Source organism: Fopius arisanus, unplaced genomic scaffold (genome assembly GCF_000806365.1).
Source record: "Fopius arisanus strain USDA-PBARC FA_bdor unplaced genomic scaffold, ASM80636v1 scaffold00015, whole genome shotgun sequence".
Classification (NCBI taxonomy): domain Eukaryota; kingdom Metazoa; phylum Arthropoda; class Insecta; order Hymenoptera; family Braconidae; genus Fopius; species Fopius arisanus.
In genome coordinates, this window is record NW_011887754.1 from 628884 (window position 1) to 641955 (window position 13072).

Genomic DNA, 13072 nt, shown 5'->3' on the forward strand with positions numbered 1-13072 from the left:
ATGTATAATTATCCCACACAAGTGGGGAAAATCGAGGCCGAGAGACTGCTAAAGCGTGGAAAGACATCGTATTCGCGAGATTCGGGAGAATATTCAGAACTCACGTCCTGAGAATCAACATAGGTGCCTTGACAAAATCCAGGAATGCAACGGAGGAGGCAATGAACGCCAACTCCAAGGATGACTTGGTCGAGGGTAATTATTATTCATTATTAATTGACCTCGAAAATACTGAAAGGTCTTTTGGTTCTCGTCAGGACGTAGACGTCACCACAGAAGACGCCACCAGCACCTGATGCCGATGATGATGATGGGTCTCCTGATCATGGGATCAGTGCTGATACCCATGGGCTTTCAGTTTCTCGCTGTCCTCGGAGGAAAAGCCCTGATCCTCGCGAAATTGGCGCTCATGCTGTCGAGCATTCAGGGCCTCAAGAAAATAGCGACTAACGGAGTAAATTATGGTCTCTACCACAGCCCCGTGGCAGAGGGCTGGCACGAGAGGAGTCACCACGAGGCTCTCGGTCATTATGACATGCCATATCAGGCGTATCAAAGGCCATAATTCCTCGCACCGGGTTTTTTCACCGAATAATGAGTATTACATTGAGAACTAGTTATTTTTTGACTGTTTATTTATTTATTCTATCATTAATTTTTTCGCTGCTCAATAAAATTAAATGCCCTCAATTATTCTTGTAATTATCGTCAGGACTCAGGAGTGAGAAGACATCCAAGCGCGTAAAAAAATAAATAAGGGGTTCAGTCTCCGGATGACTATCGAAATGACAATTTTCCAGGTGTAACCGATGCGAGCGAATTCGATATTCACCTCCTGATTATGTATTGAATATTTGATGTGTTCGCGCTAGTGAAAATGATCGCAGGATATCTACTCATTCTCCGTGTGTCATTCAACGTCCTCAGGGCGCACTGGGTGGATCAGAGGGATGACTGATTGCTTGAAAATATCTCTGGAAAGGGCTTTCCGCATGTCTGAAAACAGAACACGGTGGAACCGCTATTTTAATACATTTCGTGTTTTTTTATTGAGATTTTCTCACCGTATGCGTCTTCGTCTGGATCTCCACTGTAGTATTCGAGAACTGTTCGATAAACAATATAGCCCAGTTGTTGGTACATTTGAATTGCCACTTTGTTACTGACGCGAACGAAGAGGTCCACGAAGTATGCCTGCTTTCTGAAATTTTTTTTGCGTTTTTTCCAGTTGTAAAATCTGTTCAGAAGCCTCAAAAAATAAAAAAAAAAAAAAAACCGAGGGGTACCTTTCGAGGAGGGACTTGAAATTTTTTTCAAAATTGGAGCCATTGCGGCAGGATATTAATTGGTTACATTACTCACTTCTCCGAGACTTCCTCTAGGTATTTCATAAGTTTCGCGGCGAGACCCAGCCGCCGATAATCTGGAGAGACAGTCAGTGCTGTCACATGCCCATGCCAAGAATTCCCTCGACCTTCTGCTTTCCCCATAACTGCAATTAATCAATTTAATTGGAAGTATTCGATCTGTAGATACGAGGGGGATATATTTCTCTCAACTCACTGTAACCCATGATTTCTCCACTGGGAGATTCAGCCACTTGTACATATTCAGGCCAGTGGGCCAGGTACAGCATGTAAAAAGGAAGTCCATACTGTTTGAAATACAGTTAAGAAAAATCAAGAGAAACAAATTATTTCCAGAACGACATCTCAATTTCCGGGAAAAGGATACAGTTTCAGTCAGAGGATCCAAATTTCTGGAATTATAAGAGAAAAAAAGAATGAAAAATTGTTTTCGCAGTGGAAAGAGTAATTTCATCGGTTAAACAAATTTAGGATGATGTGTGGTATTTATTTATAAATTAATTCAAAGAGTACTTACACATTGTTAAATTTGAATAAGTCGTTGCAGGTTAGTGGTCTGATGATCGACATTTCGTATAAATAAAATAAAAACCGGAAATCCCCGATAAATCGCTCGACAGTTGTTTAGATTCTATATTTTTAATAAAGTCCAGCAATTTTCAAAGCTCTGTCGTTATCAATTAAACAATTATTTTAAAAAACGAGATTCTTCTCGTTCTAGAACGAAGGAACCACTCCCGTGCGCATGCGCCACTGGACAGTTGTCCCGCGAACGCTGCAGGACGTCAAATTTTTTAAATGAAAGGAAGCAATAAATATAAATTGTTTGCATATTACATCGTCTTTATTAAAAGGTCCAGTTAAATAGATAGATACATCACTAGAAATAATTCTCCAAATGACAAAGACTTTTCCTTGTAAAAACCATCGGCAAAATTTCCGCACAGTCCCCAACGGATTAACAGTTAATAAAATGCAGCTTCGGGTTATTTTTTTTGGGTAGAGGATTGGGAATTGTTAATTTATCGTTATAATTAACATGACTGCATTCCTGGGTAATCCAAAATTCTAGCCAATATTTATCATAATCATATTCTAGGATTAGCCGAATGTGAGCTGGAGAAAAGTTCTGCGGTTATAAATGGTGTAAATGTATAAAAATGGAGTCAATAGGAACAACAAACTTTTGTCCAACTCAGTGATGTTTTCTCCGGAATTTCTCGCTGATCTCTCCTCCAGATTAAAAATTAATTGATGGATTGATAAATACTGTATACCACGAAACTTTATCTATCGATTCAAACGAGACAAGTGAAAGCATAAATAATGGAAATCGTTAATGATGAATTTCACAGGGTGATTATGGAAATATTTCCATTTTTTATCGCGTAATTCATTTGGGAACTTGAAAAACTTATTGAATAACTTCGGCTTTAGCCGAGAGAGCTGACTGGTATTGTGCTGAGTCCCTTGCGGTTTACGGTGGTCTTGAATTGCTCTGGCACTGGATACTCCGTCTGAAAATATCAAATTCACCAATTAATACCCGCAATGAAGGGATTACAATAATAAAGAAACGAATACATACGTAATCCTCATTTCCCGTCGGCACCATAACATTCATTTCACTCGATTTACTCGTAATTAGCTCAACGTTTAGCGACTCAGGGCTGAGGTACATCTGGCAGCCATCAGTCTTGTCTATTGAAATTGTCGGTACTTCCCCAAGAACCTGTGCAAATAAAATAAAATAAAATGTTAATGAATTAATCTCTGAAAAATCGGGAGCTCATTGCGAATGAGTAATGACGGTGACAGATTCGATTGTCATTTTAATTGTTTCAGTAGATACCGCGCATGATGAACAAAAACCTCCAAAATCTCTGGAAATTCCCAATAAATACATTTGGTTGAAATATTCAGGGGAATGGCTCTGTGGGACCGGAAAATTCATTGGCAATTCGGTAATTATGACGAAGGAATGTCCAATTCACGGAGAATTATAGACTTCTAATTTAGGTGGAAATGTCGAGCCCGTTCGTACGATCTGCGAAATCGACTGGAAATCTTGTCCCTCCACAATTCTAAATTACCTCTGGTCTGAAATCGTCACCGATGTTATTGATTACGTTACCGTTACTGACGGAATTCTCTGGCGGGTGAGACTCCAATCACAATAACAATTCAGTCGAACTAAACATTTGATCAATATTCTAGCTGATGACTCTGATACTCTGCCTATTAGTGATTATCTACGCCTTCTGGACGAGAGTAACGGAGATACTTGAGGACATCGTGAAGGATAAAATCGTGGACGGGATAAATTTCAAAATCCAGAGCCTCGAGACGAGAGTGAATGTTTTAGCTTACAGAATGCAATACGGGTTGTGGCCTCTTCCTGCCAATTCCGATATAAACTGTTCGATCGGGAAGGGAGAATATCGAGGAAATAGTTCGATGGAATTGTTAGGCCCAACTGACAAAAATTGGCTCGGGGAATTAATCCCTGAATGCATCGTCAAGAAACCAAATTTTGGGCCCAATAAATCACATTCTCTCGATGAAGCTCTCTGTGGAGTTTACGATAGAAATCGGATCTTCCAGAAAATTAATTCGACACGAAAGTCGTGCAAGAAGGGTTCTAGAATTGATTGGTCTAGCCAATCGAAAAAACATGGCGAAATGGAGTGCCGCAGTTTACGATCACGAAAATCAATGGGAATTCAGTGTCAAGGGACAATTAGCCACGGGGAAGTTCAGATTCCCCTGACACTTCAAAACAGCTCCTCAGATATTACGAAGTTATTTAAATCGACGGGAGTCAGTCTCGGTAAAGTTCGCCACCGATTGGAAGGTCTTCGCACAGTATTAAAAACATACAGAAATGGAGTAGACAATAATATGACGAGAAAGGAAACAGCTCAAGAGGTAAATTTACTCGATGATTTCCTCCAGGAACTCAGTGACTTGCAGAGCAGCGGAGAAGGTGATGCGCCTCCAGTTGAAATTCGTGAGGACTTTAAATTGGAACCAGATGCTCTCGCTTCCGTTTCAAAGAAAATTACAAATTCAGAGAAAAGACAAATTCCTGAAGAAGTTCAATGTGAAGAGCAAGTCACTGGAATAACAGATTTTGATAATGAAGTCCTGGTGGATACCTCCGGGGATTCCCTTCTGCCTTCGAAAAATCGTTTCGTTGCACCGATCCTGGATAATATAATCGAGGAACAATCTGGAAATAGTTGTAATGAACAATCCACGGATTGCGATGAACGCGTGGATCAGAAGCTAAAATCGCAGTCTATTAATAAAAATGAAGTGGGAGTAGATGATTCTGGGAGTTCTAAGACAATTCGTCAGGGACTTCCCCACCTTGAAGAGTCGTCGAGTGATTTATGCGCCACATCTGGGGAGAGCCGACAATTTTATGAAATAATATCAAATCCAAAGGGAAATGCCGACACTGACAGGAGAAATGATTCTATGCTTTCTAATATTTATCAGGATCAAATAAGCCGTGGACCATCTGGTGATGACTCTCATAGTGAAGTCAATTCATCTGGTGGAGTATTGAGTGACCTAATTATTTGTTCAAGCGCTTCGCCAGACGTAAATGCAATCAGCGATTCGATAATTGAGAGTGAAAGTTCGGTGTTCATGAAATTGGAGAAGATAAAGTTCGATGCACTGAGAGAAGTTGAAAACTCGTGGAGTAGTGATTTATTTGGGGACAAGCATTTGAAATTTCCTGAACCGTTGATACTGAAGAGCTCTTTTACGGGCATTAATTTCACCATCAACGTATTATCAGATGACTTTCGAGGGAGAATACCCTTGGGGAGTCCCGAGAAATCCAGTGGCAGCTTGAAAACTACTCTGAGGCCTCTCGAGAATAATTTTCAGCTGAATAAGTCCCCCCTTGTTTCCAGGGACATTGAGAGATCAAAATCCAGTGGAATTCCATTTATAGCGAGTGATCTCGATTTGACCTGCCTCAAACGCAAAGTAAGAAATAATCAGAGTAAAAGTAGCAGTGACCTGTCGCCACGTAGAATTAAATTGCCCAGGACCCCGAGGACTTACAGAGTCCCAAAACGACCAAAAACCCCACAAATATCCGCAGATGGCCATCGGGGACAGAAAATTTATGAACAGCACAGGAGTTCAAGCCTAGATTGCATTCGAGGGAAAAATCTACTGAAAACTAAATCCAAATCCGGGATTCCCGTCCTAAAGTCAAGGGTCGAGGGTGCGAGAAAGGACGAGGATCGACCAAATCCTCGGATTCACATTTGTAAAAATTCTAAAGGAGAATCGAGAGTCAACGAGAGTCACTCAGAATCTGCAGAACAAACCGTGATTTACATAAATATTATAAACGAACAAAACAGTCCAACCAAGATGGAGAGCTCCCAAGAATTCTCAGATTACGTCAAAGAAAACATCTTCAAGATCCGAGGATTGACCGAATATATAAAGAACTCGGGTGTTTCGAAAATAGTTACGATTGTGTGTTCCACTGCCAGTCAAAGTACTGACGACCTGTCCAAAGAGATTTCGGTGGTTCCCCGGAGGAAATTCGTCATCGATACAAACACTCTAATGCCAAACCTCAAAAAATGACTCAAATCCCACTCGTTTCAATTAAATAAAAAAATTCAATTAAGTCATAAAAATCACTATCACATACCTGCATTTGTATGCTTTGACAATTCACAAATTCAATACTGGAGACAACAGAGTCAAATACAATCGAGGACTTGTGGCATGAGTCAATGACAATTGAGTTTATCTTCCCTTTGACGGTCAAGATGCTGTCCTGGCATCGGTACATGTAGACGACGTTCTGCATCCCTGGGTTATCAATAAAGAGATCTTTATTCCCCTTCTGATATTCCTGGAGGCATTGAAAAGTCATTGTTAATGTTAATTTTAACGATTTTGAATTGATTTATTTGAAATAATTTGAAGTTTAGACTCACTATGAACCATTTTTTTCCGTCTCTCGTGAAAGATGGAAGTTTGTCAATGGGTTGACTCGCTGGTGGAACAGTTTTCGTAGCTGAGTTGCTGGAGTTGGAGACAACAGGTGCTTTGAAAGGCGCTGGTCCGGTCCTCAACGATGAATTCTTGTGTGTCTGCATGTCCAACGTAACTTTCTTGAGGCTCTTCGTGATGTTCTCACCCTGATTGATCTGTGCAAATAGCGCACTCCTATCGTCATTACCCAATGATCCACTGACATCACCGATTGGCATACAGGGAGGTGGTGGTGGCATTGCCCCAGGAGGTGGTGGTGGCGGAGCTGAGCCAGTCTTGGCCCAGACAAGGCCCGTTGTGTGATGCTGTTTTACGTACTTCTGGAGATCCGTTAGTATCTGCACCCACGCTTTACACCACTCCACGTGGGTCTTGTCCGTCTCCTTCCAGTCCCGCAGGACACGATTGGTGTAGAACTGACCAGCGTCGTTCATTTCTTTGACGTAGGGACCCGGAGTGAGAGACACTGCCACCCATCCCAGTGCTGAGATGCTCGCATTTATTGCGGATAAATGATTGAAATATTGGGAGCCACGATTTTTCTCAGGGTACTTCTGGATCGCTTGAATTTGTAGGGACGTGGGAGAAAGCAGAGCCATTTGTTCGGATTGATTCGCCGGGGCACAACGAGTCGTTGCCATTCGCAGAAATTCTAGTTGAGTCCTGGAAAAAATATCGCACTTGTTTTATCCAGTAACGAAATTTATTCGAATTACTCAAGATTTTAAATCGATTATACACAGGGATTTGATGGAAAATTTAATTGGAATGAATTTATGAAATTGTGGGGCAATATTACTCACTGGAACGCTTTCTCCACGAGTTTACTGAGGGCTTCAACGTCGCCCCCAATTTTCCGACTTAGTTGCAGGAACTCGGCGACTGGTCCATTGAGGAGATCCTCATAATCCACAATCGACATGATAGATGGAAGGCTAGGGTCTTCAGAATCACGACTAACTAATTCCACAACGCTCTCGATGGAGAGGGTATCTGGGCTCGAGTGATCGGATCGCTTCGGAGATGAGCCCTGAGTTTGAACGCCCGTTTCCTGAGTTAGGATAAAGAGCTTCGATGGAAGAACTTCCAAACGATTTGTCACGTTCTCCAGACGAGTCACTAATTCCTCTAGATGATCCTCTCGTTCTGTATCACAACCTGGAGAACCACAAAATTATCGAAAATTATTTCACTTGGCTATTCACAACGCAAGTCTAATCTAAAAATAACAATCATCAGAATTAAGTAATAATGATGTTCGTATTATTCATGAATATCAGGTGTCATGAAAAAATGTTTACAAACGCTTAAAAAGAATTAAAAATTCTTCTCCCACTGGGAATAATTATATAATTATTAACGAACTAATGGAAATAATATAATTCTCATTGAGAATCCGTACAAACGTATAAATCCGACGCTCAGTGTCTTTCAAAATCTCTCAGCGAACTACCTCAGACAGATGAGACTCGAATGTCATGAAATACGTAGAGCCCCCGAAACATAAATAGAAAAGCCGCAAAAATCGCGCTTTGGTGGATTTTGAGAACAGGCAGGAAGAGAAGATTGAAATCTACGTGGGCGTAGCACTGCGTAATAATCCAGAGATCGTGATGCTCTCCCAACGAAATAAATAATTACCCGTCCATCTAATTTGCTCAATCGCGTGAAATATCTCAAGTAAAATTTTTTCCGCTGGACGAAACATTTCAACACCGGCAATAAAAAAAAATGCTGCACCCATCAATAAATTATCTTGTGCGTATTAACAGCTGGAAATGATGCGAAATAATGCGAAGATATCATGCTTGATAACACCGAATGATTGGTGGTTCCTAACCAGGATGGATCAATGGGCCGAGTGGATCGAATCTCACTCTGTGTTCAGCGGAGTGTTTAGCAGCGTCGATGAGGTCAGAGAAAAATCTGTGTCTCCTTAAAGCAAGTTCGTCCTTGGCGACAGGAGTAGCCGGGGGTTCCTGCATGCCACCACAAGCCTCGTCGACGTCGTCCTCCTCCTGGGACAGCCACCTGATGACAGATCTGACAGATCGCCCCTCATCTCCAGGAGGATTATCCGGGGCGTCATTGCATTCTGACAAAACGTCAGTCGATTTCCTGGACCTCGACCCCAGGTCGTCGATATGGACGGAGCTCTCGAAGACGGAATCATCACCATCCTCGTCCGGGCCATCCTTAATTGTCCTCTCAATGTACGCCGGCGCCTCAAAAAGGCAGACTGTCTTCGGAGGTCCTTTCTCCAGAGGAATATTACATTCTTCTGGATCTTTACCCCCAGGCGATTCCTCCGGTAGCTCCGAAATGCCCCCCTCCGAAGGCAATGACCTCGACTCGATCACATCCACTTTATCAATTTCATCCTTATCAGCATCCTCAGGGTCCATCAATTTTTCAATCGTCTCGGCATTCGAAATTGTCGCTGTCTTACCCTCGTCGCCCTCTGGAGTCTCCAACTCCTCACCTTTTTCATCATCTTCAGGTTCTCCGGAAATCCCCTCAGCTTTCTTCGAGGCTTTATTGCAGACACAACAGGAAAACATTTTCGTATTAACGACTAAGTGTTTGTTGTGATTAATTCCACCGCTGACGTCTTTCCGAGTCGAGGCATTTAATGGGATCTAGGGAATTACTATCGCAGCACTTGATACTTTTATTGACATTCAACTTGTCCCATTTGTTTGAACGTGTGAACGTGATTTTAATCTGACTACCCGTTTACAATCGCTCTGAGATTTACAATTTAACGTGAATATTTATAATAATGTTTCTTGACCACTACAATATAATTTGAGAATATTTTAAAATTAATATGAAGATTGAATATCGAATGGTGGGTGTGGAATACACATTCGCGGTTCAAGCACTAGGTGATCTATAGATATGAACTTTGATGATGATTTAGCAGGTGCCACTCCTTCGATATCACGCTGATAATTATCGTATCGTACGTTGGTATCGATTTGACAGGTATCGCGGATGATGAAGTCATCACTTTGGAAATATCCTGGCGATTATTGAGTTTATTTCCTAGACGGGGTGGAGCATATCCGGTCGGTTTGATTCAAGTCCTCCGCACGGACTGATTGAGCTTCGACCAGAGCTAGATTTTCAGTGCTGCCGCCCCAAATATGCGGACGAGACCCGAAATTACGGATCCTGGAAATTTCTATTACCTATTTTCTAGCCGGGCATCCACCCGGAAAGTCATTCACAGCGCAATTGACTGCAATCCCCTCCTGATATGGATTGATAAGTGGATTTGATAGCGCGGATTTGGTTCATTTAAAAATGAGATTAATTCAGTAATGAGGAGGTAATAATTATTTCCCTGAAATTACGGAGAATAACAGCAGATTTTTTCTAAAAATTTGTTTTATATTATATTATAGGTGAAATTGTTATTGATGAGTTATTTTCCTTTTGGATGAATCATCGACGAAATTGATGATAAAATGAAATGGCAATTGACTCATAAAATTCTTGTACTTTAATTAAAACCACGGGATCCCGTTGCAGAAATGAAATATTAATGTTTTTGAGGTCAATCAGCTGAGTGGCGATGTAAATTTATGCCAATCAACTCTGAATCAACGGATGCTGGTTTTCTTAATGATAAACTCACGGTTTTTCCAGATTTTCAGTAAATGCCGGTAAATCGCTCTGTCTGACTGCACATTAAATCCGTCGTTATTGGATTCTGCGTACGGCATCATGCGATTATCTTTTTAAAAAATTGTGGGGATGAGTAATTAATCCAGAAAAGCTGGGACTATGGAAAATATTTTTAAATGGATGAGGATTCGTACTTGTTTGCGACAATGACAAAACCGAACTGACTGATTCCGATGGAATCCCATTGCCAAATTATTTAAATTGAAATAATAATTTAATCCCACGAATTTAAAGAGTGGGGGCTCCTGGGACCGTTATTCCGGAGGAATGCATCCCCTGCAGATACCGATGAGCCGAAAAATCAGTTTTTTATAAATTATAATGAAGGTGGATGAATATTCACGAATTAACTGTATATTATATTTATCGGAGTGTCAGAATACAAGTCTGAACGACTATAATTCTGAAAAAGGCTGACCTACTCGCAATAATTGAATACTCATTACGGTTACGAAGCCACAGGAGAGTCATCCACTGGGAGTCATCAGCTTTCTTTTAATGATGTCGTCATTAAAAAAATAATGACAACGAAAAAAATCTCGTTCTTCAGCAAATCTTATCTCGATTCAAAGGACAGCTCGACAGAAAATTTTTCATATCTCGAATTATTTAACGGAAGACTCACTATCACGTCTGATTAATATTAACGACAGCAAAAATGTTGAATATATTCGATATATTGCAGACTGGTGTATGAGAGGGGGAGTGGTGATGATTCACAGTGTTGTAATGGCAGATGGAGGTATTTTTTTATCATTGCATCCGTTGATAACAGAAATAAAATTAATTGCAAAGAAGACACCGCCCCATTGTGGCTCTCACCTCGAGTTATCGGTGATATAAAATATTAAAGTACCTGAAAGAAGCACTGAACAATGGAAAAATGGAATTATTCAATGGGCGACATGTCCCTGTCTGGTCAGGACACCCCAGCATTGGCTGATGTCAATATTTCTGAATTTACTCACCACGAATATTAATTTCCCTTGATGTGGAGCGTATGGATGACTATTCTATTTGCTTGATGAACTTTTTAGTGCACCTTGGTTATAATGATATGGAAAACTGGGAAATAACGATGGAATATCACACCTGTGGTCATTCAGGGCGTCTGCCAAACTCTGGCAACATTAGCACTCACCTTGTTTTTAGGGTTGTGTTCATGTAACGTCAGCGCCTGCGTATTGTTGCTCACAGAATATCCATCAAGAACAGTTACAACAATTGATAACACTTTGGAGCACTTGAAGCCAGCGAATTGAACACCCGGTGTGTCGAAATTGAAAAAACTCTGTAACGAAGAATTGACAGCAACGGTGAACCTCTCCAGGGGTTGGTCTCCCAATTACCTCCAGTAATTAATAAAAATCAATAGAAAGAAGTACAAAAAATAGGTGTTAAGTGTTCACTGCAGTTGAACAGGTTATTGATTAAGACGACCGCCACGATGGGAGTGAAATACAAATTGTTGGAGTCTATAAATATTTTTGGAGGTAGCTTTCAGTATGAAGTGATTGCGGCAGTATTTGTTGGGTTGTGGCTTGCGTGGCTGCTCTCCAAGTCCCGGAGGACAAAACGTGTTGGAGTGAGCGATGAGGAGGTGCAGAAGAAGTTATCGGAGTGGCACCCAGAGAGTCTTGTTCCTGCAGGTGATCCTGATCATCCGTTTCTCAGTCCCAGACTAGTGTCTTCGAAGATTGGGAAGAGACTGACGATCAATGGAAGAGATTGCCTCAATTTGGCTACTCACAACTATTTGGGGCTGTTGGCTGACACCAGGATCGAGGAAAAGGCCATCTCCACGACGAGAAAATATGGAATTGGATCCTGTGGCCCCAGGGGCTTTTATGGCACTGTTGATGTACACCTGGATCTTGAGGAACGTCTCGCCAAGTTCATGGAAGCTGAGGAGGCCATTGTCTACTCCTATGGATTCAGCACCGTCGCCTCGGCAATACCTGCGTACTGCAAACGCCGAGACATCATCTTCGCAGATGAGAAAGTCAATTTTTCAATTCAGAAGGGATTTGACGCGTCCAGATCCACTGTTAAATATTTCAAACATAATGATGTTGGGGATCTAGAGCGTCTCCTGATTGAGCAGGTTCGGATTGACGAAAAAAATCCAAAGAAGGCTGAGAAAATTCGCAGATTTCTCGTCGTTGAGGGAATTTATATGAACACTGGACTGATCTGTCCGTTGCCAGAGCTTGTGGCACTCTGCAGGAAATACAGGCTCAGAATTTTTATTGATGAATCCATATCGTTTGGCACCCTGGGCGACACTGGGAAAGGAGTTACAGAATTTTTTGGCGTCCCTAGGCATGAAATTGATATAATCATTGGTGAGAGCACTCATTTACTAGCATAATTCAACTTAATATTTTGACTTTTTAGTGTCCCAGCAGACGATTTGAAAATAATATTTTTTTTTTGTTTCAGGATCATTAGAGTGGGCAGTTGCTTCGATTGGAGGCTTCTGCGTTGGTTCCTCCTTCGTAATCGAGCATCAGAGGCTCTCAGGACTTGGCTACTGCTTTTCTGCCTCACTTCCACCTCTTCTGACAGCAGCTGCAATCACCGCCATCGATATCATGGAGCAGGAATCGAATGATCTCTTTGCTAAGCTCAGGCGCAATTGCATCGATCTCCAATCTCGTCTCTACCAACTGGAGCATTTTGAGCTTTCTGCCCAACCAGAGTCTCCTGTTAAGCATCTGTTCTTGAGGAGGCAACTGGATCGCGAGGGCGAATGCATTTTATTGAACAATATCTCCAACAAGTGTATTGAGAACAATCTCGCGATTATCATGCCGGTTTATCTACATGTTGAGAGGGAATTGCCACGTCCCAGTTTGAAAATCTGTGTCTCGAACTGTCTTAAAGAGGAAGATCTTCAATTTGCTGTTGAGACTCTCGCCAAATGTTCCAATGAGGTTTTCGCCCTTTAATTGCCACGATTTTTTAGGCTT

General features: G+C 41.5%; 5 protein-coding genes across 5 annotated transcripts; 3 read left to right on the forward strand and 2 right to left on the reverse strand.

Annotated features, from left to right (window-relative positions):
* The first annotated feature begins 22 nt into the window (after window positions 1-22).
* Window positions 23-690, forward strand: Osi23 (DUF1676 domain-containing protein Osi23). Its single transcript, XM_011299686.1, has 2 exons — window positions 23-195; window positions 258-690. The coding sequence occupies exons 1-2, from the start codon at window positions 162-164 to the stop codon at window positions 563-565; spliced, it is 342 nt and encodes a 113-aa protein (XP_011297988.1). The 5' UTR covers window positions 23-161; the 3' UTR covers window positions 566-690.
* Window positions 618-2111, reverse strand: Naa20A (N-alpha-acetyltransferase 20 A). Its single transcript, XM_011299685.1, has 6 exons — window positions 1885-2111; window positions 1735-1759; window positions 1564-1654; window positions 1363-1492; window positions 1065-1201; window positions 618-996 (listed from the first exon to the last, which is right to left on the reverse strand). The coding sequence occupies exons 1-6, from the start codon at window positions 1935-1937 to the stop codon at window positions 911-913; spliced, it is 522 nt and encodes a 173-aa protein (XP_011297987.1). The 5' UTR covers window positions 1938-2111; the 3' UTR covers window positions 618-910.
* An 81-nt stretch (window positions 2112-2192) lies between these two features.
* Window positions 2193-9021, reverse strand: capt (adenylyl cyclase-associated protein 1). The gene is made up of 6 exons (XM_011299690.1): window positions 8248-9021; window positions 7211-7565; window positions 6350-7070; window positions 6058-6264; window positions 2956-3099; window positions 2193-2884 (listed from the first exon to the last, which is right to left on the reverse strand). Exons 1-6 carry the CDS (start codon window positions 8966-8968, stop codon window positions 2801-2803), a joined length of 2232 nt encoding a protein of 743 aa, XP_011297992.1. The 5' UTR covers window positions 8969-9021; the 3' UTR covers window positions 2193-2800.
* LOC105263459 (uncharacterized) lies at window positions 3232-6046 on the forward strand. Its single transcript, XM_011299688.1, has 3 exons — window positions 3232-3331; window positions 3387-3526; window positions 3585-6046. The coding sequence occupies exons 1-3, from the start codon at window positions 3295-3297 to the stop codon at window positions 5988-5990; spliced, it is 2583 nt and encodes an 860-aa protein (XP_011297990.1). The 5' UTR covers window positions 3232-3294; the 3' UTR covers window positions 5991-6046.
* Window positions 9022-11069: 2048 nt separating the features above from the next.
* Spt-I (serine palmitoyltransferase subunit I) lies at window positions 11070-13066 on the forward strand. Its single transcript, XM_011299687.1, has 2 exons — window positions 11070-12445; window positions 12543-13066. The coding sequence occupies exons 1-2, from the start codon at window positions 11548-11550 to the stop codon at window positions 13049-13051; spliced, it is 1407 nt and encodes a 468-aa protein (XP_011297989.1). The 5' UTR covers window positions 11070-11547; the 3' UTR covers window positions 13052-13066.
* The last annotated feature ends 6 nt before the right edge of the window (window positions 13067-13072 follow it).

Coding starts and splice junctions, on each gene's coding strand:
- Osi23 (XM_011299686.1), top strand. CDS start 162: ATGAACGCCAACTCCAAGGATGACTTGGTCGAGG. Junction 196..257: donor CAAGGATGACTTGGTCGAGG/GTAATTATTATT, acceptor GGTTCTCGTCAG/GACGTAGACGTCACCACAGA.
- LOC105263459 (XM_011299688.1), top strand. CDS start 3,295: ATGGCTCTGTGGGACCGGAAAATTCATTGGCAATTCG. Junction 3,332..3,386: donor GAAAATTCATTGGCAATTCG/GTAATTATGACG, acceptor CTTCTAATTTAG/GTGGAAATGTCGAGCCCGTT. Junction 3,527..3,584: donor CTGACGGAATTCTCTGGCGG/GTGAGACTCCAA, acceptor TCAATATTCTAG/CTGATGACTCTGATACTCTG.
- Naa20A (XM_011299685.1), bottom strand. CDS start 1,937: ATGTCGATCATCAGACCACTAACCTGCAACGACTTATTCAAATTTAAC. Junction 1,493..1,563: donor TGGAGAAATCATGGGTTACA/GTGAGTTGAGAG, acceptor GATTAATTGCAG/TTATGGGGAAAGCAGAAGGT. Junction 1,202..1,362: donor CTAGAGGAAGTCTCGGAGAA/GTGAGTAATGTA, acceptor AAAAAATTTCAG/AAAGCAGGCATACTTCGTGG.
- capt (XM_011299690.1), bottom strand. CDS start 8,968: ATGTTTTCCTGTTGTGTCTGCAATAAAGCCTCGAAGAAAGCTGAGGGG. Junction 7,566..8,247: donor CGGCCCATTGATCCATCCTG/GTTAGGAACCAC, acceptor GTGGTTCTCCAG/GTTGTGATACAGAACGAGAG. Junction 6,265..6,349: donor ACGGAAAAAAATGGTTCATA/GTGAGTCTAAAC, acceptor CAATGCCTCCAG/GAATATCAGAAGGGGAATAA.
- Spt-I (XM_011299687.1), top strand. CDS start 11,548: ATGGGAGTGAAATACAAATTGTTGGAGTCTATAAATATTTTTGGAGGT. Junction 12,446..12,542: donor TGAAATTGATATAATCATTG/GTGAGAGCACTC, acceptor TTTTTGTTTCAG/GATCATTAGAGTGGGCAGTT.